Source organism: Littorina saxatilis, linkage group LG11, assembly GCF_037325665.1.
Source record: "Littorina saxatilis isolate snail1 linkage group LG11, US_GU_Lsax_2.0, whole genome shotgun sequence".
Lineage (NCBI taxonomy): Eukaryota > Metazoa > Mollusca > Gastropoda > Littorinimorpha > Littorinidae > Littorina > Littorina saxatilis.
Window position 1 is genome coordinate 36,714,533 of NC_090255.1, and position 21,572 is coordinate 36,736,104.

Sequence of the window (21,572 nt, forward strand, 5' to 3'; positions counted from 1 at the left end):
TCAAATCTAGTTTTTACGTCACGCGTTTGCCAAGATCTGCAGTCTTGGTGGGAGCAAAACAACGAATGGTTTGGAACATTGGAGAAATAAAGTGAGTCACGGGTGACGCAATAACTACACGTACGCGCGCGTGCAGGTCTTTGCTACACGTTCGATCATCTAGAACACTGTAAGTTATTAATCATTGCGTGTACTTCGTATTTTCAGATCATGGTGTTCGCCAAAAAACACAATCTGTTGGTGTCTGTTCGATCTTCTGGACACTCGTACATTGGACGTTCTACCAACGATGATGGCATCATAATCAACCTCGGCAAAATGAAAGCGAGGACGTTCAAATTGGATTCGACGCGGAATGCAGCAGGGGAAGCAACTCTCCAGAGCGGAAATTCATGGTTTGAAGTTTACAAAGCGGTGAGAACGCAGTTTTGACTATCCTGGGTGATGATAATTAACTTTGTGTTCGGGTCTGGTATGTTGTTCAGAATTTTTTTTTTATTATTCATTTCAAATCCGTCCAACCTGGAGAGCCTGGGAAAAACCGTGTGGCCAGATGCAGTCTCCCTGAGCTGCAAGCTGTACGCAGAAAAGGGAGACCTGCAGGCCGTTTCGCAGCGAAGACGTCCCAGAACGTTTTACCGTCGTGCCAATGAAACGCGATTCTCACGGCAGGCGCTTTATGAGCTGGCAAAACAAAAATGGCGGCCGTAGTGTTTAGGTTTCTTTTCGACGACGAACCTTTCTGTAATACGGCGGTTCTAGAACATGAATTGCGCCAATTTAGGGATGATGAAAAAGTATTTTAACTCTAGATCATTTTGAAGTAAACTTTGACTGAAAATATGAACCTAAACGATCGTATTTTACGACGTTGTCATTAAAAAAAAATCTTCCCCAGTAGTCAATGAGGTTTCGTCTGTCAAACTCTATCGCATCGATCATTGGCTGACATTTCGTCCGCCATCATCAAAGTGCTTGCACAGAGCCAATGGTTTCCCATGCAAAGAAAGCGTCTTTCGATTTTTCGAGGGCGCCCACGTTAAGAAACGAGGGGCTGGAGAAGACGGCATTATTCGTCACGATGTCCGGGCTGACAATTAATATAGACGTGTGATCGGCAAGATGAAGAAGACAACATCCATATCTCTCTCTCTCTCTCTCTCTCTCTCTCTCTCTCTCTCTCTCTCTCTCTCTCTCTCTCTCTCTCTTTCTCTCTCTCTCTCTCTCTCTCTCTCTCTCTCTCTCTCTCTCTCTCTCTCTCTCTCTCTCTCTCTCTCTCTCTCTCTCTCTCTCTCTCTCTCTCTCTCTCTCTCTCTCTCTATTGGTCAGGATAAATGTCATATCATATATCATATCATATCATATCATAAAATCCCTTCACATCATACCATATCATATATCATTATAACAAACCATATCAAATAGGCTATATCAAATACCACATCGTCAGTCTCAATCCATTTCATGTCTAACTCTTAAACAAACAGGAAGAGTAATTAAGATACTGTAAAATGTGAAATTTAGCACACATCCATAATCCAAATTGCATAGCATGCACGTATTCAACGTTTGTCAATGTAACATTAATTATGACGTCATACAGGTCGATGAACTCGTGACGACAGACGGGTCAGGCAAGGAGCAGCGGCGCGTGATAGTGGGGGGCAGCGCTCACACAGTGGCCATGGGGGGCTACACACAGGGCGGAGGGCACTCCCCCATCTGCCGGACACTGGGGCTGGCCGTCGATAACCTGCTGGAGGCCACGCTCGTAATGGGTACGTTTTACTTCTGCGTCGCGTGAGATAACGGTCAACGTTGGGTGGGACAGAAAAAAAGAACACTGCACTGCCGGAGTGCTCTGAAAAATGCCCATGACAAAAATGTGACACTTCCAGCCAACTTTGGGGTTTTGATGGTATTTGCCACTTTTATTATGATATTATTATGAAATCAGTTTTGGCTTCCTTGCTGCACTAAAGTTTGACCGGTTGCAGTGACCGACTGGCCGGCCATTGCAAGATTTAGACAACACGTGTATTGGCTTCGGGAGGGAGATTGAACAACACTTACATCTCTATTTATTTGAATTTTCTTTCAGCGGACGGAAGGAAGGCGGTGGTGAACGAACAAGGGACGACGCTCACCGACCTCAACGGAACCACGACGGTCACGAACGACAACTCTCTGTTCTGGGCCATCAGGGGCGGAGGTGGGGGGACGTGGGGGGTGGTGATGGATTTTACCTTCAAGCTTCACTACGCCCCGGAACGATTCCGTAACGTCCTCCTTAGCTGGGCTCTCTACTATAAAGGTAAGATACTCATGGCATTTAAGCCTGTCCTGAACTGGGCGGAGTCAACTACGCGAAGTATGCTTCATGAAGCTAGCCGCACGGAGTTTCGGCACTGAGTTTCGTTAAAAAGATTTCGCGAAGTCTTTGCGAAGTCGACTTCGGGCTGAATTAAGGATCGCCTTAATAGTTAGGGGCCCGGTAGCTCAGTTGGTAGAGCACTGGACTTGTGAACCAAAGGTCGCAGGTTGGACTCCGGGCCGGGCCGGACACGGGTCAACTGTATGTGCAGACTTAGAGACAGTAGCCATGCCCCACCCCCGTGTCACCTCAATGGCACATACAAGATTTCGTCTTACTGCCATAAGTGCAGATGGCTGATATCACCTAAACACGCATACACTTGGGGTTCTCATCAGAAGCCATGAGGGCGTTAAACTCGAATTATCATATAACCCATATCTGGTCCTTAAGGGCTTAAAGAGGCGAAATATTTAGCCAGTAAGGCATGAAGCATTCTTTCTTTCCAGTAATAGTTGGGGGCCCGGTAACCTTAGTGCACTGGACTTGTGAACCAAAGGTCGCAGGTTGGACTCCCGGCCGGGACGGACACGAGTCAACTTTATGTGCAGACTTAGATACAGTAGCCATGCCCCATCCCCGTGTCACCACAGTGGCACGTAAAAGACCTTGGTTATTTTGCCATAAGTGCAGATGGCTGATACAACCTCATCAAAGGTTGTGAGGGCGTAAAACCCGAATGATCATATAGCCAATATCTAGTCCTTGAGAACATAAGAGGCAACATATTTAGCCTGTAGGACATGAAGCATTCTCTATTTTTTCATTAAAAGTTTCTTATTGTATGTCGTTAAATTAAAATGATGTAAGTTCCCATGGGAAAACTGCCGCGGGGATTGACGTACGAAGCGGTATTGTCTCGGTTAAAAAAAATGCAGTGCGTTCAGTTTCATTCTGTGATTTCAACAGCTTGACTAAATGTAGTAATTTCGCCTGACGCGACTTGTTTTTGGTTTGTCTTTCTTTCTTATTGTCGAAATAACATGTCCTTAAGAGGCGTAACTCAATAGTCTGTACGACATGAATATGCTTTCTTCTCCTACATTAATAATAATCAGCAGCAACAGAAGCAACACCACCCTGCGGCATCATCATCATCATCACCATCATCATCACCATCATAATGGAGTCGATGGTGTGCCTGGCTTATCACACCTACAGTAGTTCGATGCCCGTGTTCGGGGAGAGATTTATTAACCAGAATCAGTTTTCTGTGCAGACTCTTGCCTAAGTCTTAACACTCCCGCGTGTACGCATGTGCACTGTAAAGAATATTTCATTTCATTTGCTTACATCATCCCAATGTGGTAAAGACTATCTCTATTTTAAATTAATTTCATTTTTAATTCAAAAATACTAACAAAAACAAAAACCAACAACCGTAGAATGTTCGTTCATCCTCTATGCTTTACAGGGGAGGGCATCGGATCTGAGACGATGAAGTTCGTGCTGCAACAACTGGCGCAGCTGTCGGGGGACTGGGGGGGATACCTGCTAGTGTCGGGCTCCGAACTGAACAAGGATGCTACGGGCTCGCTCACCCTCTTCCTCAACCACTTTGGCAGCAACGACTCAGCCTCCAACTCTGACGTGGACGGCCTTCTCAATCACAACACCTTCCAACACCAGTACACGTAGGCTTGAAGACACACTCCTTGGTTTAAGCGTGTTTTATTCATTATTCTTTGATACACGTTTCAAACAATAACAACATTAAGAACGTTAACAAGCAGACTGCTTTTGGACACGTTCTAAAAATGATAATCAATACACATTCCGATAACACACTCCTTCTACTCGTGAAAACAGGTCGGCTCACCGTTTCAGATCTGGCCAGTTGTTGTTGTTGTTGTGCGACGGGCGCTGTGGCGGGGTGGTAAGACGTCGGCCTCTTAATCGGGAGGTCGTGAGTTCGAATCCCGGTCGCTGCCGCCTGGTGGGTTAAGAGTGGAGATTGTTCCGATCTTCCAGGTCAACTTATGTGCAGACCTGCTGGTGACTTAACCCCCTTCGTGAGTACACGCAAGCACAAGACTAAGTGCGCACGGAAAAGATCCTGTAATCCATGTCAGAGTTCGGTGGGTTATGGAAACACGAAAATACCCAGCATGCCTACTCAACGAAAGCGGAGAGTGAGCTGACTATGCTCTCAGAGTATAGTGTGGGGAACCCAAATGGGCAAACGAGCTCACACGTAACCAGAAAAATTCTGGAACGCTGAAGAAGAAGAAGATAATCAATACACATTCCGATAACACACTCCTTCTACTCGTGAAAACCGATCTGGCTAGTTGATGTTGTTGTATCGTTGTTGGTTTCTTTATTTGCTTGTTTGGACAGGTATTTTGGAACATAATTGAGCCCGAAGTCCACTTAGTGAAGTCTTGTTACTGAAACTGCAGGGCCGACGCGACGTGCAGCGAGCTTCGTAAAGTAGACTTCGCTTTGCCTTACCGTAGTGTGCCTTACCGTACCTTCCTTTACCATACCTTCCTTTACCATACCTTCCTTTACCATACCTTCCTTTACCATACCTTCCTTTACCATACCTTAACATATACCTGATACGTTACCTCACCTCATCTCGCATCACCTCACTTATCTTACCTTACTTTACCGTACCTTATTTCACCTTATCTTACTGGGTTTTTTTTTACCTTACCTTACCTCATCTTACCTCAACTCACCTCACCTTACTTCACCTCAACTTACCTTACCTTACCTTACCTTACCTTAGTGTTACCTTACCTTACCTTACCTAATAACTAGTTGCTTTCAATGTATCCCCAGCAAACAGGACAAGATATACAACACCTTCCTCGAATACGAAGTCAACGCGCATGATCAAGAGACAGTGTATATCTACTTGTTCGACTCCTTCGTTCAACAGAATATCGCCAACGACGAGAACACGCTAAACGGACTCTCCAGCTGGCTCATGAGCCTCAAGGATAGTCCCAATGACATGGTTGGCACCACTTGTACGGGATCTCTGATCGGAGGTGTGTTGTGGACTGGAGAATTGAGGCTACTTAGTGTATATGTGTATGTGTATGTGTGTGGGGTGGGAGGCGTGAGTGTTTGTATGTGTGTGTGTGTGTGTGTGCGCGCGCGCGTGTGTGTGTCACGTATTTGTGTGTGTGTGTGTGTGTGTGTGTATATATATATATGTGTGTGTGTCAGTGTGTGTGTATGTGTGAGCGTGTGTGTGTGTGTATGTGTGAGCATGTGTGTGTGCACGTGTGTGCGTGTGTGTGTCAGTGCAGTGGCCAGTGCCGCGTGCGTGCAAGTGCGTACGTGCGTGCCTATGTGTGTGTGATGCATGCTCAACTATGTGTGTGTATATCTGCATCCGTGTCTGCGTGTCTGTGAGCATCCCGGCTGAAAATGAGCATGGCTGTGTCAGTTTATGCTAACATTGCTGCAAACAACGGCTTACCCGCTGTCTTCCACAGGCAAAATGGCCGACGTGGCAAGCGCAGTAACTCCCGTGAATCCCAAGTTCAGGTCAGGGTTGATGGCCATGTCATGCGCAGTGTGGTGGTCAGATCCAGGAGTTCGTGATGACTTTTACATTGATTATGCTCTGAAGGTAGGTCCAGAGGATTTGATCTGCTCCCATGGGGTCGCCTTCACGCGGCGGGAGTGTTTCCACAGAGCTACCCCACCCCTTTACTTCTCTTCTTTTGTCTTATTTCTGCCTTACCAGTCCTTTCACCTATATTTCCTTCCAAGAAAACTCTCCCTACTATTCCCTGCAGTTTTCCAATTCTTTTCTTGTTGTCTTATTTCTACCTGACTGGATCCATCACCTTTATTTCACTTACCAAAAGTCTTCTTTTCCACATCCTTATTTCTCTGCCCCCCGCATGTCGTAAGAGGCGACTAACGGATTCTGTTTCTCCTTTTACCCTTGTTGAGTGGTTCTTGTATAGAATATAGTCAATGTTTGTAAAGATTTTAGTCAAGCAGTATGTAAGAAATGTGTAGTCCTTTGTACTGGAAACTTGCATTCTCCCAGTAAGGTCATATATTGTACTACGTTGCAAGCCCCTGGAGCAATTTTTTGATTAGTGCTTTTGTGAACAAGAAACACTTAACAAGTGGCTCTATCCCATCTCCCCCCTTTCCCCTATCCCATTTCCCCCCTTTCCCTCATCGCGATATAACCTTCGTGGTTGAAAACGACGTTAAACACCAAATAAATAAAGAAAGGATTTGATCTCACTACACGGTTAAACACACTCTCCTTCTCCGGAAAAAGTTCGGCTCACCACTGATTTCAGATTGGTAAGGCTTTTACATGGGACAAGACCATCCCTCCACTTCCACGGCATTGGCCAGGGCCGGACTACCGGGGGGGTTATGGGGGTTGCGCAACCCCCCCCCCCCCCCCCTAGCCTAAACATGTACCTTACTTATTTAATTATTTTTTTATTATTGCTTATTTTATGCCGTTTCATGCAAGGAGCGACCATTTTCCTATCTCAGAATATGACCTACCCGTCAGCTTCAGGGGGCTTTGCCCCCTGACCCCCACAACAAGGGGGGGGGGTGGGTTCTAGGGTTTCCGGACCCCCCCCCCCAGCCAAAAAATAAAAATATTGAATGAGGTATGCATTTCTTTATTTTACATTGAGTTTCAATTTTTGGGGTATTAATCAGTGACAAAATCTGCTGCCTGAAACTGGTAATGATCATCCTCAGAATGCACCAGATTGCACCATTTTGCATCCTTTTTTTCAAAATTTTCCGGGGGGGCATGCCCCCGGACCCCCCTAGCAAGCTAGGCGCTTTGCGCCGTCGACTCGGCGCTTTGCGCCGTCGACTCGGCGCTTTGCGCCTTCACACCCATATCTTCACAATATACTTTTCAAAAAAACCAGTCATAAAATGAACTGATCCGCCCCTGCCGCCAGGGGGGACATCCCCCTGGGCCACCACTGGCAACCCCCGCCCCCCTCCTCTTCGCCTAGTCCGGCCCTGTTGGCTACCTAAAAAGGCGTCGTCATCTATTCTTAATTCCTAACGTTAAATATATATAATTATGGAATGTCAACAAAAAAGAGCGAGCTCATCATATACTCCACTTCTAAATGGTTACTTAACCTTCGCCGGTGGTCGTGGGTCCGTGTGGACCCAGAAGGATGTTTTATTGCAAATATCTCTTAAACTAGTTGGACTTTTTTAATGAGCTTTTAAGAATGCCCCAGGCACCTAAAAAGCTCTTATGTCCTAACATTTCAGCGAGAAGTAATTGAAAAAAAGGTCATATTTAGACTACAAACACCGTGGGGCCGTGCGGACCCATGTTACTCAAAGAAGGAAATGAGAAGCATGGGTCCGCACGGCCCCACGATGACTTCCGTGTGTAGTCGATAACCCGGACGGGCGAAGGTAAGTGTGCCTATATTCCCTTCTCTAAGATAACCATTTGTATCCTCTATGCTATCTCTTTCTTGTTTTACAGCAAAGGGACGAACTTGCCAAATGGGGAGAAGGCGTCTACTACAACGAACCCGCAGAAGACCTAGACAATTGGAAGGTTCAGTTTTGGGGGACCACCACTAACTACGACCGCCTGCTCGACATCAAGAAACAATGGGACCCGGATCACTTCTTCTGGTGCCACAACTGCGTTGGATCTGACCTCATTACTGTCAATGGGACGGCTTATACAGCACCTCAGGGTGAGGGGAGAGAAGAAACAGTTGCAGACAAGTGTGCGAGTTCTTCCCCTTCCTTTTGGGACGGCGGTCGTATGTTCATTGCCTTAAAGGCTCTGCCTGTTGTCCTGATGGGTCTGAAGACTGCTTCTCTGTAAACATATGACCGTGACTGAGACTGAAGAGATGTAAAAGAAGCTTTAAAGCCTGTCCTAGTTCTTCGTATGCTTTTTGGAACTGTGACGGCGTGTAAATATACTGAAAGGCATAAATTCTGCAAATAGTGCATTGAACGATTTTGCTCTCAAACGAAAATCAGATTGAACCTGTAATTTGTAGTTGACATCTTGAGTGTTGGAGCAAATGTTTCACGCTGTCAGCGTGCGCTTTGCAGTATTGCTGATCCAGCCACAGCTCACTGTGCTAATAAAGACAATGGGCTGAACGGGAGACAATAACGTTAAAAAGATAGTGTATGGCCCTATAAAATGCAACAGGCTGTTTGGCTGTATCCAGATATCGCAATCATGCCACGACTTGATGAAGGAGAGAGACAGCAAGCGATTGGGATGCTTAAAGCTGGCCAAAGCATTGAACGTGATGAACACTGAACGTTTTCCGAAATCATTGCGCTTGGACTCAGTCACTTTTTTTGAAAAATTGTCATTTCATGATGTTCTATTCAAAATCAATTAAGCGAAGGTTTATAAACACTAAAATGGCCAATAAATAAAATATTCAAACATTGAAAACATTCACCACTGAGTTGATTTTTTGTGATTTTTTAAAGTTCCGTTTGCGGAATTTATGCCTCTCGGTATAGGTACGTGAATTCCGTGACTCTGTCGAGTCAGTTTGTATGGGTTGTAAAAGAGTGAATAATCTTGCTTATAGTGAGGGAAACTTTCTACACGCGCTTCTTGTACACGCTTTTCATACACAAACCTCGCTAATGACTGGCTTAACCGGCATGGTTGGCCTAGTGGTAAGGCGTCCGCCCCGTGATCGGGAGGTCCGACGGGTTCGAACCCCGGCCGGGTCATACCTAAGACTTTAAAATTGGCAATCTAGTGGCTGCTCCGCCTGGCGTCTGGCATTATGGGGTTAGTGCTAGGACTGGTTGGTCCGGTGTCAGAATAATGTGACTAGGTGAGACATGAAGCCTGTGCTGCGACTTCTGTCTTGTGTGTGGCGCACGTTATATGTCAAAGCAGCACTGCCCTGACTGATATGGCCCTTTCGTGGTCGGCTGGGCGTTAAGCAAACAAACAAACAACAAGTCGCGTAAGGCGAAAATACAACATTTAGTCAAGTAGCTGTCGAACTCACAGAATGAAACTGAACGCAATGCAATGTTTCAGCAAGACCGTAGCATCGTCAGTCCACCGCTCATGGCGAAGGCAGTGAAATTGACAAGAAGAGCGGGGTAGTAGTTGCGCTGAGAAGGATAGCACGCTTTTCTGTACCTCTCTTCGTTTTAACTTTCTGAGCGTGTTTTGAATCCAAACATATCATATCTATATGTTTTTGGAATCAGAAACCGACAAGGAATAAGATGAAAGTGTTTTTAAATTGATTTCGAAAAAATAATTTTGATAATAATTGTTATATATTTAATTTTCAGAGCTTGTTTTTAATCCAAATATAACATATGTATATGTTTTTGGAATTAGCAAAGGATGGAGAATAAGATGAACGTAAATTTGGATCGTTTTATAAAAAAAAATTTGTTTTTACAATTTTCAGATTGTTAATGACCAAAGTCATTGATTAAATTTTAAGCCACCAAGCTGAAATGCAATACCGAAGTCCGGGCTTTGTCGAACATTACTTGACCAAAATTTCAACCAATTTGGTTAAAAAATGAGGGCGTGACAGTGCCGCCTCAACTTTCACGAAAAGCCGGATATGACGTCATCAAAGACATTTATCAAAAAAATGAAAAAAACGTATGGGGATATCATACCCAGGAACTCTCATGTCAAATTTCATAAAGATCGGTCCAGTAGTTTGGTCTGAATCGCTCTACACGCACGCACACACACACACACACACACACACACACACACACACACACACACACACACACACACACACACACACACACACACACACATACACCACGACCCTCGTCTCGATTCCCCCCTCGATGTTAAAACATTTAGTCATAACTTGACTAAATGTAAAAATGACTGGCTTGAAATGTCCCGTGAGAAAGTTTCACTCAATAAAAGCACGAGTATTCACCCTTTCTCCACCATTACATACCAGGCAGAATTAATTCCAAACACGTCTATTGCCATGAAAGTACTGCGTGTCGTTCTGGTGTGACTGTGAGCTGCTTAATATATATACTATATACTCCTCACATATCCAACCAGAAAGTTAACAATTACAGGAGAAAAAGAAGAAGCTGTAGAAGTTTGTCAAAAAATGTCTTCTTTTTGAAAAAGAGTTGGCTTGTAAACTGCCTCGAAAGTTCTGCTTTTATTCCTGATTGGATTGCAAGTTGCTCTGCTTTAGATTTGAACAAGTATTGTTAGAGGGCGGGGGGTTAGTTGCAGAGGCACCTGAGAGGCGGTGGTAGGATATGGGGAAGCGCCGGGGAGGGGGCGGTAGAGGGTATGTGGTGCCGTAGGTAGGGGGGGGGGGGGGGGGCGGGTAGGATTTGTGAGGTTTCTTTAATACTGATGTGTAGCAATTACCTTGTTTTTATATATCTTCGAGTCGCTTTATGCTGTTGACAGAAGGGTTTGAACGAGCACAAACGTGAAATATCATCAAATCGGTTAATCAAGAAACGCATTTTAGACTTATTGAATACATTGTTGTTCTTTTTCCCCAACATCGTACATTCTCACAAATACATTTGGACATTTCTACTGAGGCGATGGAGGTTCATAATTACGCCGGAATTTCGCAAAATGCACGTGCAAAGCTATGACGCCGTTGTCACAAACTGAAAACTCTGCCTGAACAATTCTTCTCATTGCGGTAAATGCGCATGCGTGTCGGTGTGTCAAGTGTGCAAGTAAAAAGGGTATTGTAGTTGTACATATATTACTTTAGATATTTTTTTGTTATCATGGGTTTTATAAATTTTCTTCTCTTCTTCTTTTATAATTATTAATTAATGACCTATATGTGCTGATGACCAATTTAATTTCCTTTGTTGGATCAATAAAATGTTATGAGTTATGAGTTATGAGTTATGAGTTAACATGGGGAGATTAATCAGGTCGTGAATAACCTAACCCTAACCCTAATCCTAACCCTTACCCTAACCCTAACCCTTATCCTAACCCTAACCCTAACCCATGGTAATTCGTTCGGTCAAAGGGTCGCATTTTTTAAGTCCAAGATTGGCGCATGCGCATTGGACTGGGTGGCCGAGTGGTAACGCACTTGCGCTCGGAAGCGAGAGGTTGCGAGTTCGACCCTGAGTCAGGGCGTTAGCAATTTTCTCCCCCCTTTCCTAACCTAGGTGGTGGGTTCAAGTGCCAGTCTTTCGGATGAGACGAAAAACCGAGGTCCCTTCGTCAGTGTACACTACATAGGGGTGTGCACGTTAAAGATCCCACGATTGACAAAAGGGTCTTTCCTGGCAAAATTGTATAGGCATAGATAAAACATGTCCACCAAAATACCCGTGTGACTTGGAATAATAGGCCGTGAAAAGTAGGATATGCGCCAAAATGGCTGCGATCTGCTGGTCGATGTGAATGCGTGATGTATAGTGTAAAAAATTCCATCTCACACGGCATAAATAGATCCCTGCGCCTTGAGTCCGAGTCTGGAGATACGCGCGCGATACTGTAAGACTTCATATAACTAATGAGAAGGATTGTTCAGCAGATGTTTCAGTTCGTGACACCGTTCCTGTTTTCAGATGCCTATGATCCACGTGCAATCATAGTGATTTGAACTTGAAGATGATTTTTGCGGGAGAGAATGTCTATATACCTTACATGATTATTTTGAAGTACAACGCACAAAATGGAAAGGGGTACACTGTTGTCAGTTTATAACACCCCCGGTATAGGGGTGTGTATAGGATTCGGTCCATGTGTTTGTTTGTTTGTGTTCGCATATAGATCTCAAGAATGAACGGACCGATCGTCACCAAACTTGGTGAACAGGTTCTATACATTCCTGAGACTGTCCTTACAAAAATTGGGACCAGTCAAACACACGGTTAGGGAGTTATTGGTGGATTAAAATTATACAAGGACTTATAGAGGGACATCTTAATGGTCAAAGGGAAATAACCATTCTCACTCAGTCACTGCCACCAACTGAGAAGGTTATTTCCCTTTGACGGGGGTGTTTTTCCTACCTCGGAGGAATTTCTTGTTTTGCTCCTTATTGCCTACTTGTTCGTGTCCTTGGGTGTGTATGTCATGATAATTATTCAGATCAGTAACATGTACAATATTCCACAAAATGTTTTAGAGACATTTCCAGATTTTGAAAATCTGATAAGTATGTGCCATTGAATGTTTTTTTTATTGTTTACTTACCATTATGGATTTTGAGTTATACGTCGTTTCGTGCCATAAAATGCGTTAAAATCTCATCTTTTCCTCAGTGCAAGCTTACATTAGGATTTAAGCTTTTTGTGCTGAAGCTAAAGTATCTGCAGACACTGCTGCTAAGCGGAGCCTTTCAAGTAGCCAAGGAGTATGTATTTAGTCCGCCATCATGTACGTTAACCTTTGTTATCAGTAGGCTACATACCAGGATTACTGAAAATAAGCATTATATGCTTGAGTTAGTTATCCTAAAAACCATGTATTGTTTTTGTCATGATAATAATTGAATAAAGTTTTGTTTAAACCAAGTAGCCGAGGAGTTAGCTGTGTCACATCAAAAGTCCCGACGCAAGAGGCGTGCACAGCTAAGCCAACACCGGTGTCAATTTACAAAATTATTTCAGCTGAAAACATTTTCCACACGGCACCTTTTCGTACGTGACAATGTGATTTATGCTCTAACCTCTTCATAGTGTATAATGCTATTATGTCAGATGCTGCCAGGCTGCTGTTATTGTGCATTTTCCAAGTGAACTAATCCTCAAGTTATTCAGTCCTTGGAACACGTTAAATATATCTTAGTTTACATGATGATTATCACGGGGAGGAGGACGCCTGTAACTGTTTTACATGTGTTAATTTGTCTGTGGTCCTCGGTGATTTTGAAACTGCACAGATTAAATTTTGAAATAAAAAACACGTTTTTGTGTGTCACTACTATGTTGTTGTTGTAACTACTGAGTAGGCCTATTAGGCCTATGTCAGTAAACGCTTCCAAATCCTACTGTAAATCCGTGTGATATCATTTTCTGGACATGTCTGTGACATCATTTGCTAACAGTCAGCATATTAGAAATAACTTATACTAAACCGCAATCAGCGTTAAGTGCACACGGACTCGATTTGTATGTCAGAGTATAAGTTCTCACACCCTGTCACCCAATCAAAAAGAGAACATGCTGTTAAAACAGGTTTGTTTTTTAATTTGAAAAGAAACATTGTCGCAAAAGGAAGAAAGGAGACGCGTCCGACACCTACACAACGAGCGTGAGTGAATACATTACATCTTCACACGACTCGTACAGTGTTTACGTCGGAAACGTGATTTGCACAGCGCGTATCTCTCTGACAGTGCCCCAGGTTGCTCCTTAAAGGTGCTGTTCTTCCCGTGGAGGCGATCTTGGTCACCACCACAAATCTGTCCATTTTGTTTGTTAAGCCCCTCGTCATGAAGCGCTCCTCCCTTCACCGAGAAAGCAAAAAGGGACTCAAGTCAGTAGGGACAGATACTGAGACAGATCAAGTGTCATAGAGCCAAACCACACACACACGGAAACACTACATGCCTGCACTTTCTCTCTCTCTCTCTCTCTCTCTCTCTCTCTCTCTCTCTCTCTCTCTCTCTCTCTCTCTCTCTCTCTCTCTCTCTCTCTCTCTCTCTCTCCCTCTCTCTCTCTCTCTCTCTCTCTCTCTCTCTCTTTTTTTTATTTTTTTATTTTTGACTGTCATGCTTATCTTTTAATTGTTTTACGTTTGTATATATATGTATTTACTAGAGGAATACCCGCTTCGCCGGGTAGCCGGCTTCGCCGGGATGAAATACTTGGAGCCGTACGCCGGCTTTGCCGGGTCCGAACAATGGACCCGCCAAGCTTAGGTCCCTCCCAGATTCGTGGAATGGGAACAGCACGAAAATGATTCAGTGGCCATAATGCCATTCCTGACCATATCGAGTCCCATCCTTGTCGACGAATGTAACCGTGTTAATCACCTTTGGAGGCGAACTCCACTCAAACAGGATTGAGCAATTTAGAGCTTATCTCTAAGCCCTTTTGATCTGGTATGGCTTCTCAAAGGAAGGCCAGTACATACAAATACACAAAAGCCGCCAGACCACATCACAAACAGAACTGAACAATCCACAGGTGTTGCCCACATAGAGAGAGAGACACACACACACACACACACACACACACACACACAAACACAGAGAAGCCGTATATATAGAGAGATAGATGACAGTGTATTTTTCGCGTGGCTATAAATTGATTCGACCTTTGCACTTTTACAGTGAGGATAATTTACGGGTCCAATTTACGTTCTGGACACTGCGGTGACCTTCTAAAAATAGTAACAGAACGCCGGGAATATCCGAAGATGCCCCACTCATACTATAGTGCACCATACGAAGGAAGGGAGGTAAACGCTGAAAACCTGGAGAAGATAAGGAAGAGTTACTTATAATGGTGAAATGAACACAAAAACCAAAATCGGTTCAGCGCTGCGCGCTGAGAGCACGTGTTGAAATATCTCATCGATGATATTGTGTCCGGGGTGTAGCTGAATACGGTGTCCAAATTTGAAAAAGATCCACCGAGAACTTTGGCGTTGTGATGTGGTGTAGCGGCTTTGGTGTGTCGGTATGGGGGCCCGGGTAGCTGAGGTGGAACCAAAATCGGTTCAGCGCTGCGCGCTGAGAGCACGTGTTGAAATATCGACCAGGTTGTGTCCTGTCCCGGGTCTACCTGAATATGCCCACCAAATTTGAAGCAGATCCATCGAGAACTTTGGCCGTGCATCGCGAACTCACACACAGACACACAGACACACAGACACACAGACAGACACAAGTCGTATATATATAGAAGATTAGAATAGTCCCTCTCTGGGCGAGGGCTGGTTGAAAAGAAGCTCGTTTATATTGCTTATGCCACAACCCTCGTAAAATAAAATTTGATTTGATTTGATTTGATTTGATCTCTCTGTGGGTATAAAACACACACACACACTGACACACACACACAACTCTCTCTCCGTCACTCTCTCTCTCACACGCACACTGGTGACACAGACACACACACACACACAAGCACACACACACATACTGCCGAAACGGTCAAAAGCATCTCTTAAGTGCCCGTGGTCAACCTACTCATGTACTGACCCTGGCTTGTTTTGTCATTTGGTCTTGACCTCAATGCCAATGGCCAGTTGACCATACGGTCTGACAGCTGAGTGTTTTGCACTGTTCACATGACCGCAAGAAATGTCAAATGAGTTCTTCCCTTTGCTATGAAAATAAGTTTTTGGTGATTGAAACACCCAATGGCCCATGCCAAAAAGAAACATAAACAAGTCGTGGGAAGTGATATCTAAACATTTCGTCAATCTGTCAGCCTAAAACAAAAAATCAAAACTGAAAACCTAGGATCAGTCATTTTTGTAATTTTAAAGAACCACTTCATTATTAATGTTTGATCTCCCAAACCGTAATGTAATCCCATAGTCCAGGCTGAAATAAAGATTGTTTGACGAATATTTCAATCATTTTGAACTGGGTGGCCGAGTGGTAACGCCGCACTTGCGTTCGGAAGCGAGAGGTTGCGAGTTCGACCCTGGGTCAGGGCGTTAGCAATTTTCTCCCCCCTTTCTTAACCTAGGTGGTGGGTTCAAGTGCTAGTCTTTCGGATGAAACGAAAAATCGAGGTCCCTTCGTGTACACTGCATTGGGGTGTGCACGTTAAAGATCCAACGATTGACAAAAGGGTCTTTCCTGGCAAAATTGTATAGGCATAGATGAAAATCTCCACCAAAATACCCGTGTGACTTGGAATAATAGGCCGTGAAAAGTAGGATATGCGCCGAAATGGCTGCAATCTGCTGGCCGATGTGAATGCGTGATGTATTGTGTAAAAAAAAATTCCATCTCACACGGCATTGAATATGTGTGCGATATAAAAAAAACAAGAAGAGCAAACGCTCGATCGAGTCACTTTCGCAGTTCTGAATATTATATGAGGCATCAGATGGACAGGAAGAAATTGCTATTCACAACACAATACAGATGTAAATAATTTGATGTAAAGAATAATCCTATAAAGTTTGAATCAAATCCGATGAATAGTTTCAGAGATATGATATTTCAATTTTTTTCCTTCAAGACATACCTGTGACCTTGAAAAAGGTCAAAGGTCACCAAAGCAGACGTCAAAGTGTAGAGGTCACTGGGAGTCACGTTCACATAAAATTTGAGCCCGGTCAATTCAAGTTTATAGTTTCCGAGAAAAGCCCAACGTTAAGTTGTGTGTTGCCGAACAGAAAAGGCTAGTTATCTCCCTTGTTTTTCTGATAACGTTCGTAAAAGGCTACAGATGTAAATACTTTGATGTAAAGAATAATCCTACAAAGTTTCAATCACATCCGATGAACTTTGTCAAAGATATAAAATGTCTAATTTTTCCTTTGACGCTGACCTGTGACCTTGAAAAAGGTCAAAGGTCAACGAAACCATCGTTAAAGTGTAGAGGTCATTGGAGGTCACGACTAAACAAAATATGAGCCGGATCGCTTTGATAGTTTCCGAGAAAAGTCCAACGTTAAGGTGGTGTCTACGGACGGCCGGCCGGCCGGACGGCCGGCCGGACAGACTAACACTGACCGATTACATAGAGTCACTTTTTCTCAAGTGACTCAAAAATCCCTGCGCTTAGAACTGTACCCACGGAATACGCGCGATATAAGCCTCATATTGATTGATTGATTGATTGATTGAAAAATGAGGTTGTTACAGTGCAGCCTCAACCACTTTTAATAGCCGGATATGATGTCATCAGACTTTCTTCTGTTTTTTTAAAGGGGGGAAAACATGTCCGGAAGTCATGTAAAAGAATTCACATGCAAACTTTCACAAGTAGTCTCCAGTAGTTCCCATCATACAGGCCCATTGTTGCTGTTATTAAGATTATTATATTTAAGATTGATTTAAGGCGCTTATGTTGTGTATTGTTGCTGTTATTAAGATTATTATATTTAAGATTGTAAGGCGCTTAGAACTATTTTAGGATTTGCGCCCTATAAATACCCTGATTATTATTATTATTATTATTATTTAAGACTTGATTGCAAAGTCTGCGGTACACAGACACACAAACACAAAGACACACACACCAAACATACGCATACACACACACACACACACACCAGAGCTCCCAACAAACACTCTACCTAGAGGGTCCAGGGACCCCCAACAATCATTTTAAGAGGGTCCCAAAACCAGGAGGTCTTTTGGCTCTCCTGTGAGACCTTCCATAAAGCGTTGTTTGTCATTATATTTGTCATTATATTTGTCATATATCTGTCTGATTTACTCTGTAAATGTGTGTTAGTTCAGATCCGGAAGTAGATTTTCTCATCTTCAAAGTCCAGCCAAGTTGACGTTCTTGTCCTTTCTGTATGGAAACTAGTACCAATGATACACCTGATGATGCATATTTACTGTGTCACGGACGGGCGCAGTGGCATGGTGGTAAGACGTCGGCCTCTTAATTGGGAGGTCGTGAGTTCGAATCCCGGTCGCTGCCGCCTGGTGGGTTAAGAGTGGAGATTTTTCCGATCTCCCATGTCAACTTATGTGCAGACCTGCTGGTGACTTAACCCCCTTCGTGTGTACACACAAGCACAAGACCAAGTGCGCACGGAAAAGATCCTGTAATCCATGTCAGAGTTCGGTGGGTTATGGAAACACGAAAATACCCAGCATGCCTACTCAACAAAAGCGGAGTGAAGCTGACTATGCTCTCAGAGTATAGTTAGGGGAACCCAAATGGGCAAACGAGCTCACACATAACCAGACGGCAGAAAATTCTGGAACGCTGAAGACGAACTGCGTCACAGGAACCGCTCTTTTTGATTTAATTGCGTTATGGGACCCCTCTCCAAGAACTTCTAGTACATGTTTTCGGCTTCTGGTGCAAAAAGGAAGCAGGGACCCACAGTTTGGGTAGGCCTGCACACACACACACACACACACACACACACACACACACACACACACATGCTACACACACATACACATACACACACACAAACACATGCACACACACACACACATGCACACACACACACACACACACACACCCACACACACACACACACACACACACACACATGCATTCACGCACACACACCACTACCATCATCATGAAATGACTACCATCACAACATGTCCAAACGGAAAGTAACAACATAAGGCTGGAATTATGATATGATTTTAATTAAAGCTTACTCCAAGACATAAATGTCACCTTAATTACTGTTTACAAGAACTACAATGGCACTTGTATTATATAACAGGAAAGGCAAATGTGGATCCATCTTGTCGTAATGCTTAACAATTATCAAACATGATATAAGTTAATTGTAAAAGCACCCTTTTCCATTATTTTCATTAACAAAGTCAGAAAAAACAAGTCGCGTAAGGCGAAAATACAACATTTGGTCAAGTAGCTGTCGAACTCACAGAATGAAACTGAACGCAATGCAACGCAGCAAGACCGTATACTCGTAGCATTGTCAGTCCACCGCTCACGGCAAAGGCAGTGAAATTGACAAGAAGAGCGGGGTAGTACTTGCGCTGAGAAGGATAGCATGCTTTTCTGTACCTCTCTTTCTGAGCGTGTTTTTAATCCAAACATATCATATCTATATGTTTTTGGAATCAGGAACCGACAAGGAATAAGATGAAAGTGTTTTTAAATTGATTTCGAAAATTTAATTTTCATATTAATTTTTATATATTTAATTTTCAGAGCTTGTTTTTAATCCAAATATCACATATTTATATGTTTTTGGAATCAGCAAATGATGGAGCATAAGATGAATGTAAATTTGGATCGTTTTATAAAAAAAATATTTTTTTTACAATTTTCAGTTTTTTAATGACCAAAGTCATCAAGTAATTTTTAAGCCACCCAGCTGAAATGCAATACCGAAGTCCGGGCTTCGTCGAAGATTACTTGACCAAAATTTCAACCAATTTGGTTGAAAAATGAGGGCGTGACAGTGCCGCCTCAACTTTCACGAAAAGCCGGATATGACGTCATCAAAGACATTTATCAAAAAAATGAAAAAAACGTATGGGGATTTCATACCCAGGAACTCTCATGTCAAATTTCATAAAGATCGGTCCAGTAGTTTAGTCTGAATCGCTCTACACACACACACAGACAGACACACACACACACACACACACGCACGCACATACACCACGACCCTCGTCTCGATTCCCCCCTCTACGTTAAAACATTTAGTCAAAACTTGACTAAATGTAAAAAGATGTAAAAGTCTAATAGTATAAACTTACATTGGCAATATCATAAACACAGACTACTTCTAATACAAGTTCCATTAAGGCTTTCTATGCAAAGAACAACAACCTCTTTCCCATGTCAAAGATCATGTCAATCACCACGATCACAGATAAGTCCTGGAGTTTACATGAAATAAGAGCATTCCTTCTGTTTATATACCCAAAATCAACAGACTGGCTGCGTTCTATTCAGAGTAGGATTTAAAAATAAAATAAAATATTTCTGCAAAAATATTTTACGTTGACTGTAGGTGACAGTTACAAAATTCATTCAACAAATATGTCCACAAATTTTCCCATGCACAGAAAGTGTAGCCAAATAATGGAATGTTGGTATTTGTTCAAGTTGAAGGATGCTCTTAGCTCATGTAAAATCCTGAACACACCTGTGGTAGCTTACATGACCGACTAAATCAGAAGGAAGGTACTTTTTCTTTTAACTTATTAATTACTTCAAAATAAAATAAAACCAAATGAAAAAACAACAGCAACAACCACAAAGCATGACACAAAAATATGTTCAATCTCGGAAACTACATCACAGGTAAGCCAATACACTGCATGCCATAGAGCTTAATAACACTCACTTAACCCCCTTCCACCATCTGTTGCGCAAACTAAGTCCTGGTTCAAAGAATTTCTAAACCAGTTTGAGAAAAAAAAAATCTCTCAGCTCAATCATGTGCCTTGATATATATATATATATACAATCATTACAACTTTTTTGTAATATATATATATTTTTTTAAAGAATTCTGCTTCATCACAGAATTGGCAACACCAGTTCGAATTTATTTGCAGCTTCCAACAAACACCAACATATCAATCCCTATGTCCTTCATATGAACAATCATGGCATCACTTAAATAATGGCAGTGTTTAAGTTACAACGTCATGCCTACCTTGTCATAATGTTGCCTTTTTTACATTTAGTCAAGTTTTGACTAAATGTTTTAACGTAGAGGGGGGAAACGAGACGAGGGTTGTGGTGTATGTGTGTGTGTGTGTGTGTGTGTGTGTGTGTAGAGCGATTCAGACCAAACTACTGGACCGATCTTTATGAAATTTTACATGAGAGTTCCTGGGAATGATACCCCGGACGTTTTTTTCTTTTTTTCCATAAATACCTTTGATGACGTCATATCCGGCTTTTTGTAAAAGTTGAGGCGGCACTGTCACACCCTCATTTTTCAATCAAATTGATTGAAATTCTGGCCCAGCAATCTTCGACGAAGGCCGGACTTCGGTATTGCATTTCAGCTTGGTGGCTTAAAAATTAATTAATGACTTTGGTCATTAAAAATCTGAAAATTGTAAAAAAAAACATTGTTTTTAAAACGATCCAAATTTACGTTTATCTTATTCTTCATCATTTTCTGATTCCAAAAACATATAAATATGTTATATTCGGATTAAAAACAAGCTCTGAAAATTAAAAATATAAAAATTATTATTAAAATAAAATTTCCGAAATCGATTTAAAAACAATTTCATCTTATTCCTTGTGGGTTCCTGATTCCAAAAACATATAGATGTGATATGTTTAGATTAAAAACACGCTCAGAAAGTTAAAAAGAATAGAGATAAAGAAAAGCGTGCTATCCTTCTCAGCGCAACTACTACCCCGCTCTTCTTGTCAATTTCACTGCCTGTGCATCGAGAGGTGGACTGACGATGCTACGAGTATACGCTCTTGCTGTAAAAATGCAGTGAGTTCAATTTCATTCTGTTAGTTCGACAGCTTGACTAAATGTTGTAATTTTGCCTTACGCGACTTGTTCTAAACTACCTTTGCCACAGCCACAAAATCCATCACCAGCAACAAGGCGAAAATGCAACATTTAGTCAAGCTG

General features: G+C 42.7%; 1 protein-coding gene across 2 annotated transcripts in view; it reads left to right on the forward strand.

Moving 5' to 3' along the window:
* Positions 1 to 8,798, forward strand: part of LOC138980377 (uncharacterized) — a 42,967-nt gene extending 34,169 nt beyond the window's left edge. For both annotated transcript variants that reach the window (XM_070353243.1, XM_070353244.1), the window contains exons 3-9: positions 208 to 414; positions 1,604 to 1,778; positions 2,102 to 2,314; positions 3,789 to 4,008; positions 5,165 to 5,376; positions 5,830 to 5,966; positions 7,845 to 8,798. In XM_070353243.1, coding sequence (XP_070209344.1) covers positions 208 to 414; positions 1,604 to 1,778; positions 2,102 to 2,314; positions 3,789 to 4,008; positions 5,165 to 5,376; positions 5,830 to 5,966; positions 7,845 to 8,198 — 1,518 coding nt within the window. In that variant the 3' untranslated portion in view covers positions 8,199 to 8,798. The remainder of the gene's footprint in view (positions 1 to 207; positions 415 to 1,603; positions 1,779 to 2,101; positions 2,315 to 3,788; positions 4,009 to 5,164; positions 5,377 to 5,829; positions 5,967 to 7,844) is intronic.
* Positions 8,799 to 21,572: the final 12,774 nt, after the last annotated feature.